The following is a 21,892-nucleotide window of genomic DNA, read 5'->3' on the forward strand; positions in this document are numbered from 1 at the left end:
GGCATTCATGAATTTGAGAATCGGTGAGTGGTATTCCAACAAATTAAATACCAAACATTGGTACCTTTTTGGATGCTTAATTATTGCATGTTACGGCGAGCATCGGCAAGCGGCAGCATAACGTACAGCACATCATAAAGGCCTCAGAGTGATATCATATCAAATCAGTATCTGCGCCAAGCGTATGCCAGTGAGTGAGGCGTATGTTTAACTAACCTGAAGCCGCGAGCCAGCTATAAATCTTTGGCCGTACTTTGGCGTGGTGCGCGTTGGTGACTGCTTAAACGTATGCGCAATATAGTATTGATCTTCTGCAAACGTCAAGGGCTGTGAGTCTGTGAGGCTTGATAAAGGGACGTATTGGTGATCGGAAGTAACCTGATTGAATTAATACAAGGTCTATTGAGTACAGACCTCAGGTGAGTGTCTGTCCAATAATTTAACAACATTCAGAAGGTGCTTCCTGTTCTTCTTCTTACTTTTTGGTGGCGTTTTCGAGTCGACGTTACGTGTATAGAACCTCCAGCGCACGCAAAGGACTTGGAAATTATTTCTGGGAATTGGATAAACGGACGATCGAAGGTCGGGAGTTACCTGCTTGTATACATACAAGGTCTGTTGAGCACAGACCTCAGGTGAGTGTCTGTCCAACAAAATTACAAATTTTAGGAGGTACTTCCTGTTCTTCCCTTTACCATTTTCGATTGCATCGCCGAGTCGTCGTTGCTAGGCTGGTAGTGGTGGTGTGAGAAATGTCTGGGGTTAAACTGAAGGAAAACATTAAGAAACGAGAGCGTCTTTTTGGGTCTTTGAAGTTATTTATTAAATTTTTGGAGAGCTATGATCCAGTTAAACATTCGGGTCAGATTCAAACGCGCTTAGATAAATTGGAATTAAAGTGGGCTGCGTTTGATGAGCTTCAAGAGGAAATTGCGGTACTGGATGAAAAAGACGAGTTGGAAATGTTTAACTTTGAAGCAGCGGCCAAATTTGAAAGTCAATACTACGAGATTAGGGCATCATTGTTGGCAAAACTTCCTATGGCTCCCCCAGTAATGAACATGGATAACACTATAGGTCGGAATACTACTTTGGGTTTGCACACCGGTGTTCGGTTGCCGCAGATATCAATACCAGATTTCGATGGGGACTATCGTCAGTGGTTGTCATTCAAAGCGACGTTTGTGTCTTTGATTCACGATTCAATGGAACTTAGTGAGGTACAAAAATTCCACTATTTAAAATCTGCACTGAAGGGGGAAGCTGCAAAGTTGGTAGAATCGTTGACGCTTACTAATGAAAACTACATTATCGCGTGGGAGACGATAACCAAACGGTATTCCAATGAAAAACTCCTTAAAAAAAGACATCTTCAAGCACTTATGGAGTATCCTAGGATAAATAAGGAATCTGCTATGGCGATTCATGGGTTGGTAGATGAATTTGAACAGCGGCTGAAAATTTTGAAACAGCTTGGCGAAAAGGTTGAACATTGGGGCGCTATGATTGTTTTTTGGATGTGCTCAAAATTGGACATGAATACGCTTCAACTTTGGGAAGACTACGCAGCTTCATTGGAGGATCCTTCTTTTACTGTATTGGTTGATTTCTTGGAGAGAAGGACAAGGGTTTTGGAGGCCGTTGGTTCAAATTCCGCTGATGTTGGGTCAGTTCAGATTCGGAGCTCTTTGAAACGTCAACAGGTGGGAATACATGTTGGAACAGATGGTGGAAATCATAACTGGACATGCGTTTGCTGCGGTGAATCTCATTACATGTCTCAGTGCGGCAAATTCTTACAAATGGATCTTAAAGAGCGTCTCAATTTTATTAATACTAAACGCCTTTGTAGCAGCTGTTTGAAAACTGGACATTGGGCCAGAAATTGTAACTCCAAATATAGATGTCGTACTTGTTATCAAAAACATCATTCGCTAATCCATCCAGGATTTTCGAAAGTCGATAGTGAGCCAGCCTCAGTGAATAATGTATCCACTGATTGTCAACAAGATTCAAGAGATCAATTAGATGAAAATGGCGAAAATGATTCGTTAAATGAACAGGCAGTTGGCTCATACAGTGTAGGCCTAAAAGGTGGTTTATCTTCTGTGTTTCTTTCAACTGTGGTTCTGGTTATACGTGACAGTAACGGATCGAAACAATTAGCCAGGGCACTTCTCGATAATGGTTCGCAAGCTAATATCATCAGTGAGCGGTTGTGTCAGATGTTGAAACTAAAAAGAAAACCAGTGAATATTCCAGTGTGCGGTGTTGGGCAGGCTCAATCACATGCGCGCCACGCTGTCCACGCTACTGTTGGTTCTCGTATTTCCGACTTCTCAATAGGAATGGAATTCTTGGTACTTCAAAGGGTAACGACTGATCTGCCTGCTGTAAGTGTACCGGTGGACCACTGGAAAATACCCCAAGAATATCGATTAGCTGACCCTGAGTTCAATTCTAGTAGCCGGATTGATTTGTTGATTGGAGCTGAACATTTCTTCCAATTTTTCTACCAAAAGGAAATGCAGAGTATATCTCTCGGTCCCGGAGTTCCTTACTTAGTTGATACGGTGTTTGGCTGGGTAGTTTCCGGGAAGGCAGACATTACGAATCCAGCCTCTGTAATTTGCAACGTAGCTACGGACTCAACAAATCTTGTAAGGCAACTTGAACGTTTTTGGACGGTCGAAACAAACGAAAATCAATTGGTTTGGACAGCGGAAGAAAGGGATTGCGAAGAGCATTACAAACGCACTTACAAACGAGATGATATTGGTCGATATTTGGTTGAATTGCCGAAGAAGGTAGGGTTCGATAGAATGCTGGGAAGTTCTAAGACTGTAGCATTAAATCGATTCTGGAAAATGGAGCAACGTTTGGAAACTAATAGCGAGATGAGGCAGCAATATCATGATTTTATGAAAGAATATCTAGAATTGGGGCACATGAGGAAGTTGACAGAAGGCGAAATGATGGCTGAATTGGGTGGAGACAATACTCGAAAGGTTTATTATTTACCACACCACGCAGTCGTTAAGGACTCAAGCACGACAACAAAAGTGCGCGTTGTGTTCGACGGATCAGCACGTACAGATACTGGATTTTCACTAAATGACTGTCTGCTAAAGGGTCCGACTATACAAGACAGTCTTCTCACTCTTCTACTAAGATTTCGAAAGCATGAAGTAGCTTTAGTAGGGGACGTGGAGAAAATGTATAGACAAGTTCGCCTACACTCTGATGATACATTGCTCCAAAGGATTTTCTGGAGATTTTCCAAACATGATCCACTGGATATTTACGAATTACTTACCGTTACATATGGATTGACCCCCTCATCATTTTTGGCTACTAGATGTCTCCAACAATTAGCCCAAGATGAAGGAATAAACTTTCCCCGAGCAAAACAAGTGATTGAGAATGATTTTTATGTAGACGATTGCATCACTGGGGCAGCTTCAATCGAAGATGCCATACTTCTTCGTAACGAACTAATCGCAGCTATGAAAAAGGGTGGATTCCCATTGAGAAAACTATGCTCCAATCGACCTGAGGTTTTGAATGGGCTTCCAGAGAATTTGCTTGGCACTCATTTAACCATTACTTTTGATTTTGACCCTGGAGAGGAAGTTAAGACCTTGGGGATCACTTGGGATCCCAAAGCCGATGAATTGCACTTCGTTCACATTCCTGAACCAGAACATTTCATGTGGACCAGAAGAAAGGTTTTATCTACCATAGCCAAATTATTCGATCCATTAGGTTTGATTTCTCCCGTGGTTGTAACGGCTAAAATACTCATGCAAGAGCTCGCCTTGCTTCAAACCAAGTGGGACGATCCAGTTCCGAATTCAATAGAGCAGAAATGGCTTAAATTTTATGGAGAATTGCCATCATTGTGTAAACTGAAGATCAGCAGATTCGCATTCGCCTCGAATTACGTCCAGTCCCAGATCCACTGTTTTGCTGATGCTTCTGAGCTTGCTTATGGAGCTTGTGTTTATTTACGCAGTACTGATCCTTCCGGCGGTGTACGAGTAGAACTATTGGCTGCTAAATCACGCGTCGCACCTCTCAAACGATTGACATTACCCAGATTAGAGTTGTGCGCAGCAAAGGAGGCTGCTGAACTCCATTCTAACATCATCAAGGCTCTATCACTCAACAGTGTCAAGTCTGTCTTCTGGTCTGATTCAACAATCGTCCTTCATTGGTTGAAGGCTCAACCGAATACATGGAATACATTCGTAGCCAATCGTGTTTCGTCAATACAAACTTGCACCTTTGGGCATCAGTGGAATCACATCGCTGGGAAGGAAAATCCGGCCGATCTGGTCTCGCGAGGGTTGAACGTCGAAGCCTTCTTGGAAAATCAACTTTGGAAGAATGGTCCAAAATGGTTACGAGAGCCCGAGAAGGATTGGCCCGCTCAGAACCTGCTTGATACTTTAGATGAAGGACAGCTAGAAATACGCAAAATTGTAAATGCAGTTTCTGCACCAAAGGCACCCGAAAGCCTTGAGTTTTTCAAAACCCAACACACCTTGAACACTTTATTGCGCATTGTAGCATTTTGCTTGCGATTTTCGATTAATTGTAGAACGCCCGACCGAAAAATTTGCGCTTCAACAGTAACAGCAGATGAACTTCATTCAGCCAAGATGGCTTTAGTAAAACTCATTCAATCAGAGCATTACTTTAATGAGATTAAGCACCTCAAAATTCATCACATTGTTCCATCGAAATCCTCTCTCAAGTTGCTTAATCCCTTTTTGGACAAAAATGGCATCATACGCGTAGGAGGCCGTTTAAATAATTCCAGCGAGAAATACTGCGTCCAACATCCAGCTGTTTTACCACCCACACATCCTTTCACCCACCAGCTGATTAATTACACCCACATTAGAACTATGCATGGAAGTCACAGATTAACATTATCAGTCCTGCGCCAGGAATTCTGGCCCATCCATGGGAAAAGAGCTGTTAAGTCAGTGATACGAAGATGTTACGAGTGTTTTCGATCAAATCCAATTTCTCTACAACAGCCAACTGGTCAACTTCCTTCCACAAGAGTTCATGCCAGCAAACCTTTCCACATAACTGGAGTTGATTACTGCGGACCGTTTTTCCTAAAACCGCCACATCGTCGTGCAGCCAGTCCAAAATGTTACATCGCGGTTTTCGTTTGTTTTTCGACAAAGGCTATACATTTGGAGCTTGTTGGAGATTTATCCACTGCTAGTTTCATTTCTGCATTTCGCCGATTCATTGGTCATCACGGAATACCAGCTGAAATGCACTCCGACAATGCCAAAAATTTTGTTGGTGCCAAGCAAGAGCTGAAAACTTTGTACGATTTCCTCGATCGAAAGCAGACACAAGAAAAAATCTCAAACGAACTCACCCACCAAGGTATCAAATGGAGATTTATTCCTCCCAGAGCACCTAATTTTGGAGGCCTTTGGGAAGCAGCCGTTCGCAACGTTAAGTCTTCCCTCAAAAGGGTCATTGGATTGCGCCAGCTCTCGTTCGAAGACTTCACCACGCTTTTAGTGCAAATAAGCGCCGCTCTTAACTCAAGACCCTTGACCCCACTCACCGATGATCCTGCTGACATAGACGCTCTCACGCCATCCCATTTTTTAATCGGTTCTCGTATGACCGATCTACCTGATCCAGACATCCGCAATGTACCCACAAACCGCCTCACCCACTACCAGCAAAGACAGCAGCTGTTCCAGCATTACTGGCATCGATGGAGTAAGGAGTATCTCACCGAACTTCAAGCGTCCACCAAGATCGGCCGACCGCACGATATTCAAGTAGGCGACGTTGTGGTACTTCGCGAGGATAATATCCCACCTCTAAACTGGCCTCTTGCCAGAGTGATTGCGGTTCATCCAGGAGACGACAACGTGATCCGTGTGGTCACCGTACGGACTGCAACGGGAATTTACAAACGACCGTCATCGAGGCTTTGCCCATTGCCGATCGACAAATCTGCTAGTTCCACCGAAACCCTTCTTACGAGTCGTTGAGCAACGCGATTCACGTTAATTAGTTTAAGATTAGATTTGTACTTAAGAATTAATTTTGAAACAAGTTCAAGGAGGCCGGAATGTTAGCCACACTAGTAAATCAAATAACTGTTATACACTTACTCACCACTCTAAATACACTGAACAGTACATAACATATGAACACCCCTAACACAGAAAAGGAAACATAATTCTTATAAGCAACACAACATAGCGATAAGTCAAAAAGGATTCTAATTAGAATTAGGAATCAGCTGTTGTTCAGTCAGTTGCTATCGAACCCTCAATAAACGACGGTGGAAACTATCCGGGAGTTGAAAAATAAAGTGTCTTGTTCGGCTAATAAAATTGTTGGATTACTGGAACGCTATCGGATTTGACTTTTCTCTGGACTGATTGGAAATACGCTTTGGAAGAACACTCCTTGGTAGCAGACCCGGCGCTGGAAACAGGATTTAGATTGACTGGATTGGATAGTTGGATTTTTGGCATAAAACAACTCAGCTGACGAATCAAGGTAATTACAATATAATTTTAACTGAAATTTTAACTTAGAATAACTTAACGCTAACTCGCAAAGGATTGTTTTTGGAAAAAAATCACTTTAAAAAACTGTGTCCAACTTTATTCTCATTCCACGAATTTATCACACATTGAAAGTCAGTTTATGCAATTCATGAATTAAATATCTAGATAATTTCGAGCTTCTTTATGATATTATACTTAAAAGTTGTAAAAATGAATTTTAATTTTTGTAAACCAATATTATTGGAACGGATATTTGATTTATAAGCCGTTTCGTAATTTACATGCGCCTTCGTTTAAGACCACTGGCTGCTCCTGTAGGTATTCTAGGAAAGTTTATAACCACTTCGAATTTTAGTTGCCGGTAGAGAAACATCTAGGCGTTGCTTCATGGCTACGTGTTTGGTTATCATATCGAATGTTCGCGGTTCAAATCTAGTATCAATAGTCAAGACTAATTTTTTACCTTATGTTATTTGATTTCGATGGTTGATTTATGACTGGTGAATGTAGTCTTATTGTGGACGTTTCGGCCATGATCTTGGCCATCATAAGGGAAATTCTAAAATTTTTTATTGTATTTTAAAATTATTATTTGTTTTACAATTGTAAAAAGTGTTCGACTTACGGAGTGTGTACTGTTTGTGTCTATTGTATTTCTTGTGGCTGATTTTTATTGGATTTTCCGAACCTGAATTTTAAATTTGTTTTTCACTATTTTTTTTTTCCAAACAAACTGTAAAACTGTACGGTTTTTTAATATGTCTGTCTCCTAGCGTTCACTTCTTGTTGTCTGTATTATTTTTATTATCTGTGGTTTTATAAAGGGCATATTGATGTTGTTCTTCTCAGGAAATTAAGCATTTTTTTGTCGATCAGTTTTAGATTGAATAATCGTTTTGCAAAATCGTTATTTTTGGTTTCGAATATGCTCGTAGGATCTTTTTCCAGTACCGTGTATGTATTTTTATCACCAAGTAGTTGTAGCATTTTTGTATCGTATTTTTCTTTTTCCATGATGACTGTTTTATTTCCTTTGTCAGATTGTAATATACATATATCTGGGTTTTCTTTGATAAATTCACTGGTGATTTTTTGAGCTTCCTCGCAGAATTTTGTAACGGCATCCGTTTTGGGATGATTTTTATTCAGATGAAGGTAGTTTTGTATGTGGTTAACTAATGTACATCTGGTTTGATTTTGCACCTCTTTTTGAGGGTGAGTTTGAATAATGTTTTCTATTCCGGCGAGAAAGTGGAACATTGGTAATTGGGAAATGTCATTGTAGGGTAGTGCAAACTTTGGGCCCAGGCTTAGTAACTCACGCAAGGATGTCCAAGGTGTGAGTATCATTTACGCAGGCCTTCTCTCCAACAAGAAAATACGCAGAGAGAGAAAAAACAACTCCAACCAAATACTTTCAACAACGAACACCAGCTCAACTGATCCGAACAAAACATAAACAAACCAATATCACACACATACTATCACAGCAGAAAAACACAACAGAATCCAACTCCACTTTATAAAACCACAGATAATAAAAATAATACAGACAACAAGAAGTGAACGCTAGGAGACAGACATATTAAAAAACCGTACAGTTTTACAGTTTGTTTGGAAAAAAAATAGTGAAAAACAAATTTAAAATTCAGGTTCGGAAAATCCAATAAAAATCAGCCACAAGAAATACAATAGACACAAACAGTACACACTCCGTAAGTCGAACACTTTTTACAATTGTAAAACAAATAATAATTTTAAAATACAATAAAAAATTTTAGAATTTCCCTGATGATGGCCAAGATCATGGCCGAAACGTAGGACATTAAGTAAATGTACTGTTTCTAAATTATAATTTGACTGAGAAGCCGAAACGTCCACAATAAGGTTATTTGATTTCTGGAGTAAGCAAATAAAAGAAATGTGTAGAAGAACTGACGTGCGTGCCGCCATATAGATATCGAATAAATAGAAAACAAAGCAGTTAAATCAGATGAGTTGATGGGATGAATAAAGATGGGTGCCGAGAACCCGGCAGATAGGAGGCTGGTGGCGACCGAAGTAAGAGAGGAGAGGGGAGATTTTTTTTGGTTTTGCTTATTTAACGATTGTGAGCTGAACAGAAGGGCGTTCGAATTTGTAATGGAACTTCAAAGTTTCAATAAGAACCTACATTTTGGGCTGAATAAAACGAACATCAGCTTATTGATTGAGCTTATTGAGCGTTTAACGAGACTTCTTGCTTGGGTATCGATATTGTCAGTTGTGCTTCAGCCTAGAATGAACCTTGAAACGGACCGCTCTAAAAGTCCACACTGTGAACGTTTTTATGGCGCTCTTGACATTTGCCTTTATTTGTAGGCAAAACAATCGAATTATTTATAAGTTGTTCATGAAATTTTTGAAGGCACTGTGAAGTTGAGGAAATTTAGAATACCTCTTACTCTTGCCTTAGTTGCCGAAGGGATTATTGAGTTATGTAGATGGTCTCGGTTCCTTCATGAATCTTCCGAGTTCCCACAAAGTAAGGAACTTCGGTAATTAAGGAAGGTAAGGTATTCGTTTTTGTGAGTAAACTTATGACTTCTTGGACAGGAATTGGAGCTCCTGAAAAGACGTACATAGCCTGAATTTACTCAAAAAAAATTACGAGTAACTTTTACCTCTATATTTATTGAATTGATGTTTGCAATGTTTTAAAATGTCTCCAATTAAGTTGATATAATTCTATAGCAGAAGTTTAGTCCGGGCTTGGGTGTCGAATTTTAACACTGGTTATTAAAAAACCGCTCAATACGTCAAACACTGTTTCAAACCCAACTATGAAACTTCAATCAGCCTATGTTACAATCCTTTCGCCTCATCCCGTGGGAAAGCAAGACGCGATTTAAATGAAACATTAATCGGTCATCAACTCCACGTGTTTCCTTTCGAATGGAAAGGATTGGATAGAAGAAAAGCGGAAGGACCAAAACCATGTCCCATCTGTGACCGACATGTTCTGTCCGTCCGGATGATGGGAGGAAGAAAAAAAAACATCAAGAGGCAAAACACGACAACGACGGATCAAGGAAGAATGTAAATGGGAAATAGTAATACCAAAATAGGAGAGGGAAAAAAAACTTGAATATAAAACTCGGTCAATCTATTTTCCATTGCCCGGCGCTCAACTGCTGTTGTTCGGTCGATGTTTTTAGACACAAAACTAGCAGCCGCTTGAATATTGTAGTAGCTGGGTGAAGCTATAAGTATAGTTAGAGGTTCTGCTGTTACCACAAACCATTGAGGGTTGAGGAATTGACTAAACGGAAAACAACGACCAGAGTAACTATCTATGTATTGTAGGTACATTAAGGGTACTTTGCAATGCAGATCCTGGCCCCGAACGATCTGGCCATCCGTCATTCACGGAGAAAGGAAAAAATAGCTCCAATGCACATATTGAAGGGTTTTCATTCTGTTGGTCGGCTGAAGGCAATTCAAAAATCAAAACGAAAAAGGTTAAATCACGATGATGAATTAAACACAAAAAAATTAACTCTGAATTCATCGTTATTCATAATTTAAATTATAATTAAAAAATCTGATTTGAAATTAAACAGCCGGATTCAAATTCGCAGCTGCATCGCAATAAACTCGAAAACTTTCTACTTACAGATTTTTTTTTCATTTCAAATCCAATCCGAATCTCTTCACTTTTGTGGCACCAAACTCTCATAACCGAAGCGTGCTCAAGTGAATGCTTTCTTTTTTCCATCCCTTTCTTTTTTTTTTTGAATGAGTATTGCCCTTTTTTCACCTCCATTCCCCCTTAATGGGAGTGGTTTTTCAACAGTACTATATACAGAAGCAGTCGTCCTGGCAAGGAAACTGGTCAACCATTTTATCATATCGGCCACGGCTCATTTAGAAAACCGCCTTTATCCATCCACTTGATGGTGGGGATTTATTTAAGAAGGATGGATAAAATGGGTCCAAATCGATATTCGATGGGATCCAACAAAAAAAAAAGCTGCAATCCCACGACGATGGTTTGAAACCCAAAATGGTTAACTTACAAACAATTATCCACTACTTATTATTTACAGACCGTAATTTTGTCAGGAAAAATCATATATTTTTTTCAAAATCAGTGAGGTAAGCAAAATTTCCGATGCTACACTTATATTATTTTCTTCAATTTATTTTAAACTTTTTGGAGCACTAGGCTACTGAGAATAGATTTTCAAAATTTAAACTGCATGAATCTGCAGTATTAAAAATAGGTATTAAGAGAGTGACAGTTTACTAAATTGCAGCTGTGAAGTATAAATTGGAGAGACAGCTACAGGTTGAAAGGACACGTCAAACTTTATTGTCGGTCCTTTTACCCCGGCAGGCTCGAGATCAACGTGATAAGACGTGGTTCGTGTGCTGCACCGGTGCGTGGCTATGAGACTGTTTACATGTTGGCTGTTTGCTCAAAGTGAGCCCAAAAAGGACACAATAACCATTTTTTTACATTCCTTCCATTTTCCTGAAATTAAAATTACTTATCAGAAACAACTATTAATTTCGATGCCTTTTCTCAAGAACAGGTAATGTCGAAATTGTAACAGGGCTTATCAAGTAATCTAAAATAACTTTATAAATTTAGTAAAATACTTTGGGTTACTAATTCAAGAATTAAAAATTCTTGTGCCTAATTTCGCTATATTTTGTCAGGGGTTTTTAGATTTGGTAAGAGTAAACCAAATCTTCAATTGTAAAACATAAATATTTTTTTTGATAACTTAGTTCCAAATTCTTTTTTGCACTCAGTTGAAGTTTGAAATAATCATTTTAAGCTTTAATTTTCGATAACCAATGTGTTTTTTAAAGAGTGTCGATGTTCCTAATGTGGCACTGATTGTTTCTAATTGTTAACATACATATGTGTTCCTAATTATGAGCATATAAAAGAAATGTGCATCAGCGTACTAAATATTACATTATTTGATCCTGATTCTCCATATGGTTATGTTTCTTATTAGTTAATTGAGAGAATTCTTAAAGCATACTTTTTTATCATAACTTCTATAATATTTTTAGAATATGACCAGAGAAAACTTGCCTATTAAGCGCCGATGTGGTCTAGTGGATAGGCTGGCGCGAGTCTGGTATTGGTACGCCAGGCGTACTGGGTTCGATTCCCGGTATAGGCAAGAAAAACTTTTGGGTTCGAATCCCATAAGCGGGGCCGACAGGTAAGATGTGTTTCATTATATAACTGACTATATAATTGGAATGTTCAATCAGTTGCCAGCTGGCCAGGTATATACACGGATGCCGAAATACTTGTAAGTAAACTAGCCCACCTGATTGATTCGTTCTTCCAAAATAAACCTACATCAACACAATACATTCATCCATAACAGTTCATACGAAGCCATGGGGTCCGGGTATGGTGGGGCGCTGCATTGGAGATTTGTCGAACCTAATAATCTAAGGAATGCATGTGAACCCATACTTTGGCAGAAACTGCGGTAAATCCGTGCACCCATGGTGGATTACCAACATACATACATACATACATGACCAGAGAAAACTTGCCTATTAAAATTCTTCACCAAATTCGTTTATGCCAGTTTTGAAGAAAGTAGTGGATGTTAAGCTTATAAAAAATCAAACTTTTCGTTTTTCAATTAGGACTATTGAAACTTGTTTTTTTCAACAATTTTTTTCATTTAACATTTATTATATTTGAATAAGTAGAAAATTTAAAGTAATTAATACAAATAAGTTTAAAACGTATTTTATTCAGACTTTTTTTTTCAATTTTCAATTTTGATTCTGTTCTCGTTGAGAAGCTCTCTGCAACTGAATGGTTTAATTTTCTAATATTTTTGAGTTTTTCTTCAATCTTTTGTTTTTTTCTCCTTATAAAACCACATGTTTGGATCCATTGCTTTTGTGATTTCGTCAATACGGGTTCCAGCCAAGGTTTCCGAAGTCACAGAAAAATCTGTAAATTCACAGAATTTCGAGCAAATTTTCATCACAGAATCTGTGTCACAGAATGCAGAATTTGGAAATATTCACAGATTTCACAGATTTTTTAAATTTTGAATGGATTTTCGAGATTGTTATTTTTGTGGACACTATAAAATTAAGATTTTTACTTTGAATTAGAAAAGTATGATAAGATTGGTAATGGTAATTGATTTTGCCCAATTAAAATGTGAAAAAGAACCAATTCATCATGAATTTTCTTTGAAATTCAAGGAAATAGCATCACACAGAATTTTTGGGTAAAATCACAGAAAATCAGAATAATTATTCTCAAAAACACAGAATTTATTTCGGCAAGCTTGGTTCCAGCTGATATAGAACAAGATTTTTTTTGTTGTGTCAAAGGTTACTTCAAGAGCTGCGAAAATCATCTTTGCAAGTTTGTTACATGTTCAATGATTAAATAAAAAGAAACGGTATCAGAGAATTTGCTTGGATAAAAGAATTACCTTTGAATGCTTTTATATCGCGTGGAAGTTTCTCAAATTGGTGTTCGATTTGAGGACGGATTAAGAAGCTTTGGACTAACTTCGCCTATTACATGTGACAAATTTCGATTTTACTGGTTTGTAGCAGACTCCAAGAAGTTTTCTTGTCGTTCTTCAATCATTATTGGATTTTCGATAATATCAATATGCTCTGCTTCGAGCTATGTGTATGAAAATGCTTAAAACACATGATCAAACAACTGTTTTCTATACCATGGAGTAAGATTTATGTTGAAATCTCCTGCCAATTTCGAGAAAACGATTTTATTGTAAATGTTGTCTAAATTGTTCCTTGAAAATCCAGTTAAGATAAAATTAGTTTTAACAATTTAAATACAATCATATTAATTTAAAAAAACACGGTATAAGTTCAATATACTTTGGAACATTTTGAATATGTCCAACAATAGGAACACACTGAAAAAATTGTTTTTAATTATGGACATAGCTTTTTTTAGTTTTTTCTTGAAAAAAAAAAGGTTTTAACAGTCTAATTAAATAAATTATTGTAATTAACAATCTGACAAACAATTTCAAAAAAAAATCGGTTGAAAAATTCAGCTCATATTTTCCATTTCTCAAACTGTTTTTTTTTAAGAAACGTGCTAAGAATTCCGTTCATTTTGGACATACTTTGAAGCAAACCGGTTTTTACTACAGGGTGACAAAAAAGTCCGGTCACACTTTTTGGGGCCGCCTGTAGCCTACACGTTGCCGCTCTCTGGTGCCATCTATATGTCAAATAAAAGGGCTAACTTTACTGCCCAAAGTGGCAGAGTTTCGTTCCTGTGCAGTTTGTGTATATTAAGTTGTTAGTCATGGCAGAGTTGAGAGCAGCTGTTATCGCTGAATATGTGAGAGGGCACAAACCTGGACACATATTCAACATATTCAAACACCTAAAACCGCTCGTAATCAACTGGAAATTCGTGTGCCAGACCATAAATCGATCCTAGAGACCAGAGGCACCGAGGACAAGACACGATCTGGACGACCAAGGTCGGTGAGAACTCCAAGGTTGAAAAAGGTTGACCGGACTTTTTTGTCACCCTGTAAAAATCTTAGGAATTAGAAAACTAAATTGTATGTATCATCAAAGTTCAGATGATCCGTTACATTCTCAACTGTTTTGATGTTGTGATAAGTCGAAAATAACGTCACGAACAGTTAAAATCAAACTGTATGTTAACATTACATGTGTTAACATACAGTTAACATTAGTTAACTGTATGTTAACACATGCCAAATTAGGAACATCCACCCTACTCTCTACTCTCTACTCTCTACTTCTTAAACATTGAATAACTTCTGTGTCGTTTGATTTTCAGCTAAACAAATTTTTGATATATTCTGCCTAAGCTTTAACCTTTTTTTTTCGTTTGGGGTCTATATGACATATTTGAAAGAAGAAAATCAATGATGGTGGTGGTAGTTTTACAAATTTTCAAAAATCGGCTAACAAAAACAACTTTAATATTTAGTGAGAAAAGGTAAGTTTCTAAACTGTAAGGAAGGAGGGGGTGGTGCTGCACACTTCCTTTTCTCCGCCAATTTTATCTCATTGAACTAAATCAGAGTTATTTTGAAAAGTTTCAATATAATAGAAGAAAAATAACTTTTTATAATCCATTTTCTATACAAATATATTTCGATATACTTTTATACAACAACGCGAGAAAATGTTGGATAAAAGATGATTTTGATAATTTTAAACCAAGGAGTTCAACTTGTTACACTTGTTAAAAATGAAAATTTCAAACAAATTTTCAATTATTTCTTTTTCTGACCTTTTTCATATCATCGCAAGGTCAAAACAACGAAATGTTTATGATTCTCATTTTGCATCTTTTCGTTCAAGCCAGCAAATATATAAGATAAGTTTTTGATTATATTTGCTATGAAATTAAAAATATTTTATCAAACTTTGATATTTTGTTATATTTTTGGTATATTTTTCTGTATAGATATTTGAAAAAATATCGTATTGTTTTTATAAATTCTGAAATTTGTTTCTCATTGTGAATTGTAATCGAAGAGTTTTATTTCTAAATCTAAATTTAACTCCGAAATAAAATCATGCAATGTGATTGTGGAGCATTTTGAACCCTACTTTCATTTATTTGCTCTTGCATTTCAAGCTGTCATACTACATTTATATCTTCATTAAATCTGGAACGACTGGAATGAAATTTAGGACCTTCGTTTGGAGTGGTACAAATTGGAAACAAAGAATGAATGAATATGTATGTATGTATGTTGGTAATCCACCATGGGTGCACGGATTCACCGCAGTTTCTGCCAAAGTATGGGTTTACATGCATTCCTTAGATTATTCCTTAGGTTCGACAAATCTCCAATGCAGCGCGCCACCATACCCGGACCCCATGGCTTCGTATGAACTGTTATGTGGTGAATGTATTGCGTGTGTTGATGTAGGTATATTTTGGAAGAACGAATCAATCAGGTGGGCTAGTTTATTTACAGGTATTCCGGCATCCGTGTCGACACCAAAATCGACGAACTTTTTTTGGCAGTTTTGGATTCCGAATATGATGTGATTGTGCTCACCGAAACGTGGTTAAACGACGAAATTACATCGGTGCAGCTGTTTGGCCATGAATACAACGTTTTTCGTCGTGACCGTGACCCCATCAGTACTGGTTTGAGTAGAGGAGGCGGTGTTCTCATTGCAGTGTCAAACCGTTTCACGTCTTCTCCTCTCACTAATCTTACTGGAATCGATCAGAGCTTCGATCATCTGTGGGTGACCATAGATACGGGCCAGCAGAAAGTTTATATTGGCGTTGTTTATGTTAGTCCTGCTGATGCTAGCAATCCGTCAATTATCGATGCTCATCTAAACTCAGTGGTCGCTGTAGCAGATATTTTACGTCCAAACGATCGGCATATTTTGCTTGGTGACTATAATCAGCCTCTACTGAACTGGGTGAAGAACTCAGCAAATTTTGCGTATCCTGACCCGTCAACTTCGACATTCAACTCTTGCTCTTCGGCTCTCTTAGATACGATGGATCTTTTGGGTAATCGACAGATGAATTTAGTCGCCAACTCTCATAGTCGCACTCTAGACTTAGTTTTCATTAACGAAATGGATGGAGATAGTTGCACTGTGACAGCAGCAATGGAACCATTAATTGATGCCGATCTTCATCACCCCCCTCTGCTAGTCGATCTAACCTACTCTGGTTTCACCCCGTTCGAAAGCGCAACAGATACATGTTCATTAAACTTCTATAAAGCTGATTTCGCTCAAATATCCGAAATATTGCTTCACACAAACTGGTCGTTCATTGAAAGTGCAACTGATGTTGATCAGGCAGTGAACTTCTTTACCTCTACATTACACGAGTCATTCCGAGACAACGTCCCATTGAAACGACCTGTACGCAAACCACCTTGGTCTGACGCACATTTGCGTATGCTGAAACGTAGAAGAGCCGCCGCAATGAGACAGTTGTCGCGCGCTAGAAATCCGGTCAATAAACGTAGGTTCAACATTGCAAGTAACGATTACAAACGCTACAATCGATTTCGGTACTCACAACACGTTGAGCGCATGCAAAATATGTTAAAGCACAATCCGAAGCGTTTTTGGTCCTTTGTTAACGAGAAGCGAAAGGAAACCGGGTTCCCATCAGAGATGTTTCTGGGCGAGCATAAATCGACTAATTTGGAACAGACATGTAATCTTTTTGCTGAACATTTCGTCAGTGTATTCAGTACTTCGAACGCCACGTCCACTAAAATCGCAGGAGCCCTTCGGTACGTTCCTAACAACATGCTGAATCTTACAGGAATTATTTTCTCGGAGGGAGAAGTTAAAACAGCTATATCTAAGCTAAAACCGTCGTCGACTGTGGGACCTGATGGAATTCCGGCCAATACTTTAAAAAATTGTGTAGACGCTTTGTGGAAGCCACTCTCAGTTATCTTCAACCTGTCCATTCGCACCGGTAAATTTCCAAATGCTTGGAAGAAGTCGTTTATGTTCCCAGTTCATAAGAAAAATAATAAGCACGACATAACGAACTACAGGGGAATTACTTCTCTTTGTGCCTGTTCGAAGGTTCTAGAAATTCTGGTATCACAGAGACTTTTTTATGCAGCTAAGTCGTACATCTCTATTGATCAACACGGATTTTATCCTGGACGTTCGACGAACACGAACTTATTGGAGTTCACTTCATTCTGCATTCGCACTATGGAAAAAGGGGGTCAGGTTGACACAGTGTATACTGATATAAAGGCTGCCTTTGACCGCATTGACCATCGTTTGCTCCTAGCAAAACTTCAACATCTCGGACTCGGAGAACGACTAATTCTTTGGTTTGAATCGTTCTTGACAAATCGTTCTCTCACTGTTCGGCTAGGAAATGCTGAGTCTTATGTGTTCCAGAATAACTCAGGAGTACCACAAGGCAGCAACATCGGACCTCTTCTTTTCTGCATTTATTACAACGATGTAACATACGCTCTTCCATCCGGGTGTAGAATGTTGTATGCTGATGACTTGAAAATTTATCGTAAAATTGTTTTACTCGGAAAAAGAATCCACTGACTTGGAATTACACTCTCCAAGATTCCACTCTTGAACGAGTTTCCGTTGTGAAGGATCTAGGTGTACTGTTGGATTCCAAAATAACATTTGAAAATTAACTAAATTACGTCGTAGCCAAAGCGAATAGGACTTTAGGATTTATTTTGCGAACCACTAGGGAATTCACAAATCCACAGTGTCTACGAACTCTATATTGTGCATTAGTTCGCTCGCACCTGGAATCTGCAGCAGTCGTCTGGTGCCCTAGCCATGACACCTGGGTCAGTAGAATCGAATCCGTACAATCCAAATTTACTCGCTCAGCACTCCGAATTTGCCCCTGGCCAGTCCCGGAAGAATCTCCTACGTATTCACAGTGATGCTCCTGGTTGAATCTGGATACCCTCGCTAACCGACGTGAATACTTGAAGGCGGCGTTTGTTGGAAAATTGCTGCTCGGTGACATCGATGCGCCAAACATTCTTGCGAGAGTCGACTTCAACGTGGTGCCTAGACAACTGAGAACGCGAGAATTTCTACGGCTAGGATTTCATCGAACACTCTACGGTCAGAATGAGCCTATTCGTTCCATGTGTGCAGTATTCAACAATGTATGTAGTGAATTCGATTTTAATTTAACGAGTGATATGTTTGTGAACCGCTTACGAGCTACAATGCTAAGTTAATTTTTGTTTTGTATTCTGTTTGATGTTAGATCTTAGTATTGCTTTTATTTTGTAAATCAGTAGTATTAGTTTTTACATTCTGTTAATTATTGTATCGTCTATGCTATCTCCACTGATGGGTTTTTGTGCCTTGTGCTTTTCCCATCACATCCATTTAGACCTCTGGTCCGATGGATTAAGAAATAAACAATAAACAATAAACAATATACCTGGCCAGTGTAGGAAATAAGCATAGGAAACGATATCAATAAAATAAAATAAAGTAGTGCTATAAAACGTATATGCAATTCATTCATGTACCTAGCAGTTAATATATTTAGGAGAGAGCTATGAAAAACAAATGAAAAAAGTCTCAATGAGAGCTAGTGGATCGCAGTTCGGGTTCGGAATGTAAGAGAGCGCATCGGGCATAATGAGATTTTGTAGAGTTTCTCTGAGTCGGGAAAGGAGAAAAGATGCAGCGAAGGGAGATTTGAGAGTTAGTTTAGAGAAGAATTCCATGAAGAACGGTGTTTTGGCACCGGAACACTTTTCGGACATAAATTAGAACTCGCGACGACCAAATAGTTTCACTTAAATTGAAACAACTTTATTTCGACTCGTTAGATTGGGGGTTTATTGCTCGGGGTGTTTACACGGCGACGGATTGGTTTGGACTGTTCTTCAAGTTGTGTTGTGTAAAAAGTTGCGAACGATATCAAAGAATATAAAACAAACATTCCGTATAATGAGAGAATTCACACAACTACATTTTGTGAAGGTATGATTTTCAGAGAGAAATTAAGCTCATATTCGAGTAGTTGAACAGAGCATAAGTGAGCTTTCCCTTTTTTAGATCACTTTCGGGTGATCAACTTTTGACGTCTGTCTGTTCTACCTTCTACTTCTTCACTACCACTAATAGCTTGATCTTACCAAAACATACGCCGCCCGCCTTGAAATCTCATTTCAAAACAACGGTACTTTTTACAACTATCGGTTTTGTGCTGTACTGTGCTAATTTTCTGGGAATATCATAACGGTACTTTTTGGGCCTATCTGTTTTGTTTTGCTCACTACTTCATATACAAGTTTTCTATTGTGTGTTGTGTATTGTAGTTTTTGTTGATACGGTGAACTGGAGCCGCTGGAAATGATCGGTGTTTTCATTTCTCCTGGGGGAAAAGTTGGTTGCTGTTGATGCTGGTCGGTTGCTGCTGAGCTGGAGCAGCTTAGATTGCTGGATATTGTTCTTCATTCGCTGAGCAATTCGTGGTAATCCTACTTGTCGGATCCGGCGTTGCACGATTGAAGTGATGCAGGTTTGTATTAAATGCATATTCGGTGAAATTACAGTGTTGATAAGTGCATTTGACTGAAATTGTTATTGTAGAAAAACCTCGTACGACAGGAACAGTTTACGATGAAATTATGACAATAATTTTTTTCTTCTCATTTGTAGTTCTTCCTTCGTGTGGTGAAAATATTGCTACGTTTGAATCAGCTCGCTGTGACGAAACTCCTGGATGGTGGATATTGTGGATCTAATGCCAGGACCTTGCTGATAATCTAGCTCGATCCGATGCTCGGCCGTTACGATGTTTTCTGTTGTTTTTCAGAGTTGCCCAGGTGAATACTATCAACATTATGGTGTTTTTTTCTTGTTGAGGATCTTAATGATTTTTTTTTCTCTTCTAGATCTGTTGGTGCTGTTGCTAATCCGATACTGGACGTTTAGAAAGAACTGTGCGAATTCAGACCAAAAGGGGAACTGATTCGCCATGTGAAAAATGGTTACGGCTTCATTTAAGTTGTGCTGAGTCCCGGAAGCACTTGGACTCCCTGACTTGCAGATGCAGTGCCTGACTGGACCCTCCGTAGATTTTACTGCTCATTGAATTTGAACGGCACCAGGTGCGAAATATTTCCGCAGATCTAGGCGCCAGATAGTTTGTCGTGGTTGGCTTCACGATGACCTACGATGGATTTGTCTGGCTGGAGGCTTGTGGCGAACCGGAAAGGCTCGACATTCTTCGAATCTGCCCGGTGTATCCTACATTATGCTGTTGCTGTTCTGTGCGACCGGAATGGAGTAAGCTCATGATCGTTTGCCGATGTATGGACCTGGGAGCATCGATCCGCTTGACTTCGAGGTTCATCAGCCCCGGTTGCCCCAAGTCGTGTGTGGTGTTGAGAACCGTTTGGATTGGCCGCCTGGCTGTGGGTTGGGGGAAGGGATGGACGTTCGGCCCGTTGGTGTTTGGTTGCTCCAAAATGTGATGACCATCAGCTGGCGTGGATGATCAATCTTCCTCAAGCGATTGATGGCATAACCTGAATGCAAATTGGAAAGTGCTTAGCATATATGAAATAGCTTAATATACCAAGGACTTCCCTGAAAGCGGAGGCGCCGAGCCTCCGCGCATGCTCCTACGACTTCAGACCATCTTTATTCGGATGATGACATTCATTCAAAATTCATTGGGGAACTCTTTGGGGCCAGAATAACCTTTCTTTGAATGATCAGAGGGTTGGAATGCCTTGTGCTGAGAGTGTATGTAGATTTGTACTAGTGGTTCTCCAGAAACTGTGGTCTTCAGGAGATATGGTGAGAGGCTTCAAGAGGAAATTCTTCTATTTCAAAGGAGTTCTACTATTTCAAGACCTGCAGACTTGAATCTTTCATTAGAGCCTTTTCTCAAGCAGTAGTGTTGCATAGCGTAAAGTTTATCTTAAACCGGTATGGGAGAACTTAAACAAACATGGCTCAGCAAACATGGTAAACGTGATTTATTGTTCTTTAAACGACATGATTCTGCAGAAAGCAATCTTCAAACGATGTGGAGGAGCTTCAAGCGATATGGTTTTGAGAATGACATTATTCTTCAAGCGATTTCTTCAAACGTTTAGATTCTAATTGGGGATGTGGTTCTTCAAACGACATGATTCTTCACAAAGCAAGATTCTTCACAAGATACGATACTTGAAAAGGCATGATTTTTCAAGCGATTCTGGTTACTTAAAGCAGTGTGGGTGGCGGACTTAACTTCAATCATTTGCTTTAGTTTTTGACGAAATGTCATGACCGTTTCTCTGGAAGACTATGAATACTTTCTCTGTTAGGAATTTCAGTGACTCAAATTCTGACTCAATCATACAACTTTCTTTTTGAATGGCATTCAACTGAATTCATTCCCTCTGACATAAATCTGACGACATTTTTGTTCAGCAAACCCTTGCTGTAATTTGGCACATAATTGTAACGTAGGTTATTCAAAAAATTAGTACCTCTTGACTCATTTAACTGACACAAATCTGACTCATTCTTGGGAAGGGCAGTCTGTTTCAACTGTAGGTGCATCAATTCAGTTCGAAATCTCAACGCTGCGTGTTCCGAGCTCCTAGAACCACGTGAGCTGCTTCTGTAGGTGCTTGTAGGGCAAACTAAGGTATGTGAAACGTTTTGCGGAAACTCGACCATTCGACCTGACAAAATCCAACCAAAAACTGTGTTTTGTAACGTGGGACCATTCGTGACTTTTCTTCGTTCATTCCTTAACAAATCTGTGTAATATTCAGCAC

General features: G+C 39.0%; 2 protein-coding genes across 2 annotated transcripts in view; one reads left to right on the forward strand and one right to left on the reverse strand.

The window, feature by feature from the left end:
* LOC129741713 (beta-1,4-N-acetylgalactosaminyltransferase bre-4-like) overlaps positions 1–21,892 on the reverse strand; it is a 109,745-nt gene that overhangs the window by 73,085 nt on the left and 14,768 nt on the right. The gene's annotated exons all lie outside the window — the stretch shown is intronic.
* On the forward strand, positions 753–6,041 carry LOC129743154 (uncharacterized). The gene has a single exon (XM_055735123.1). It carries the CDS (start codon positions 753–755, stop codon positions 6,039–6,041), a length of 5,289 nt encoding a protein of 1,762 aa, XP_055591098.1.

This window comes from Uranotaenia lowii, chromosome 2 (assembly GCF_029784155.1).
Source record: "Uranotaenia lowii strain MFRU-FL chromosome 2, ASM2978415v1, whole genome shotgun sequence".
Classification (NCBI taxonomy): Eukaryota; Metazoa; Arthropoda; class Insecta; order Diptera; family Culicidae; genus Uranotaenia; species Uranotaenia lowii.

Excerpts from the sequence above, each read along its gene's own strand:
- LOC129743154 (XM_055735123.1), top strand. The coding sequence starts at position 753 with ATGTCTGGGGTTAAACTGAAGGAAAACATTAAGAAACGAGAGCGTCTT.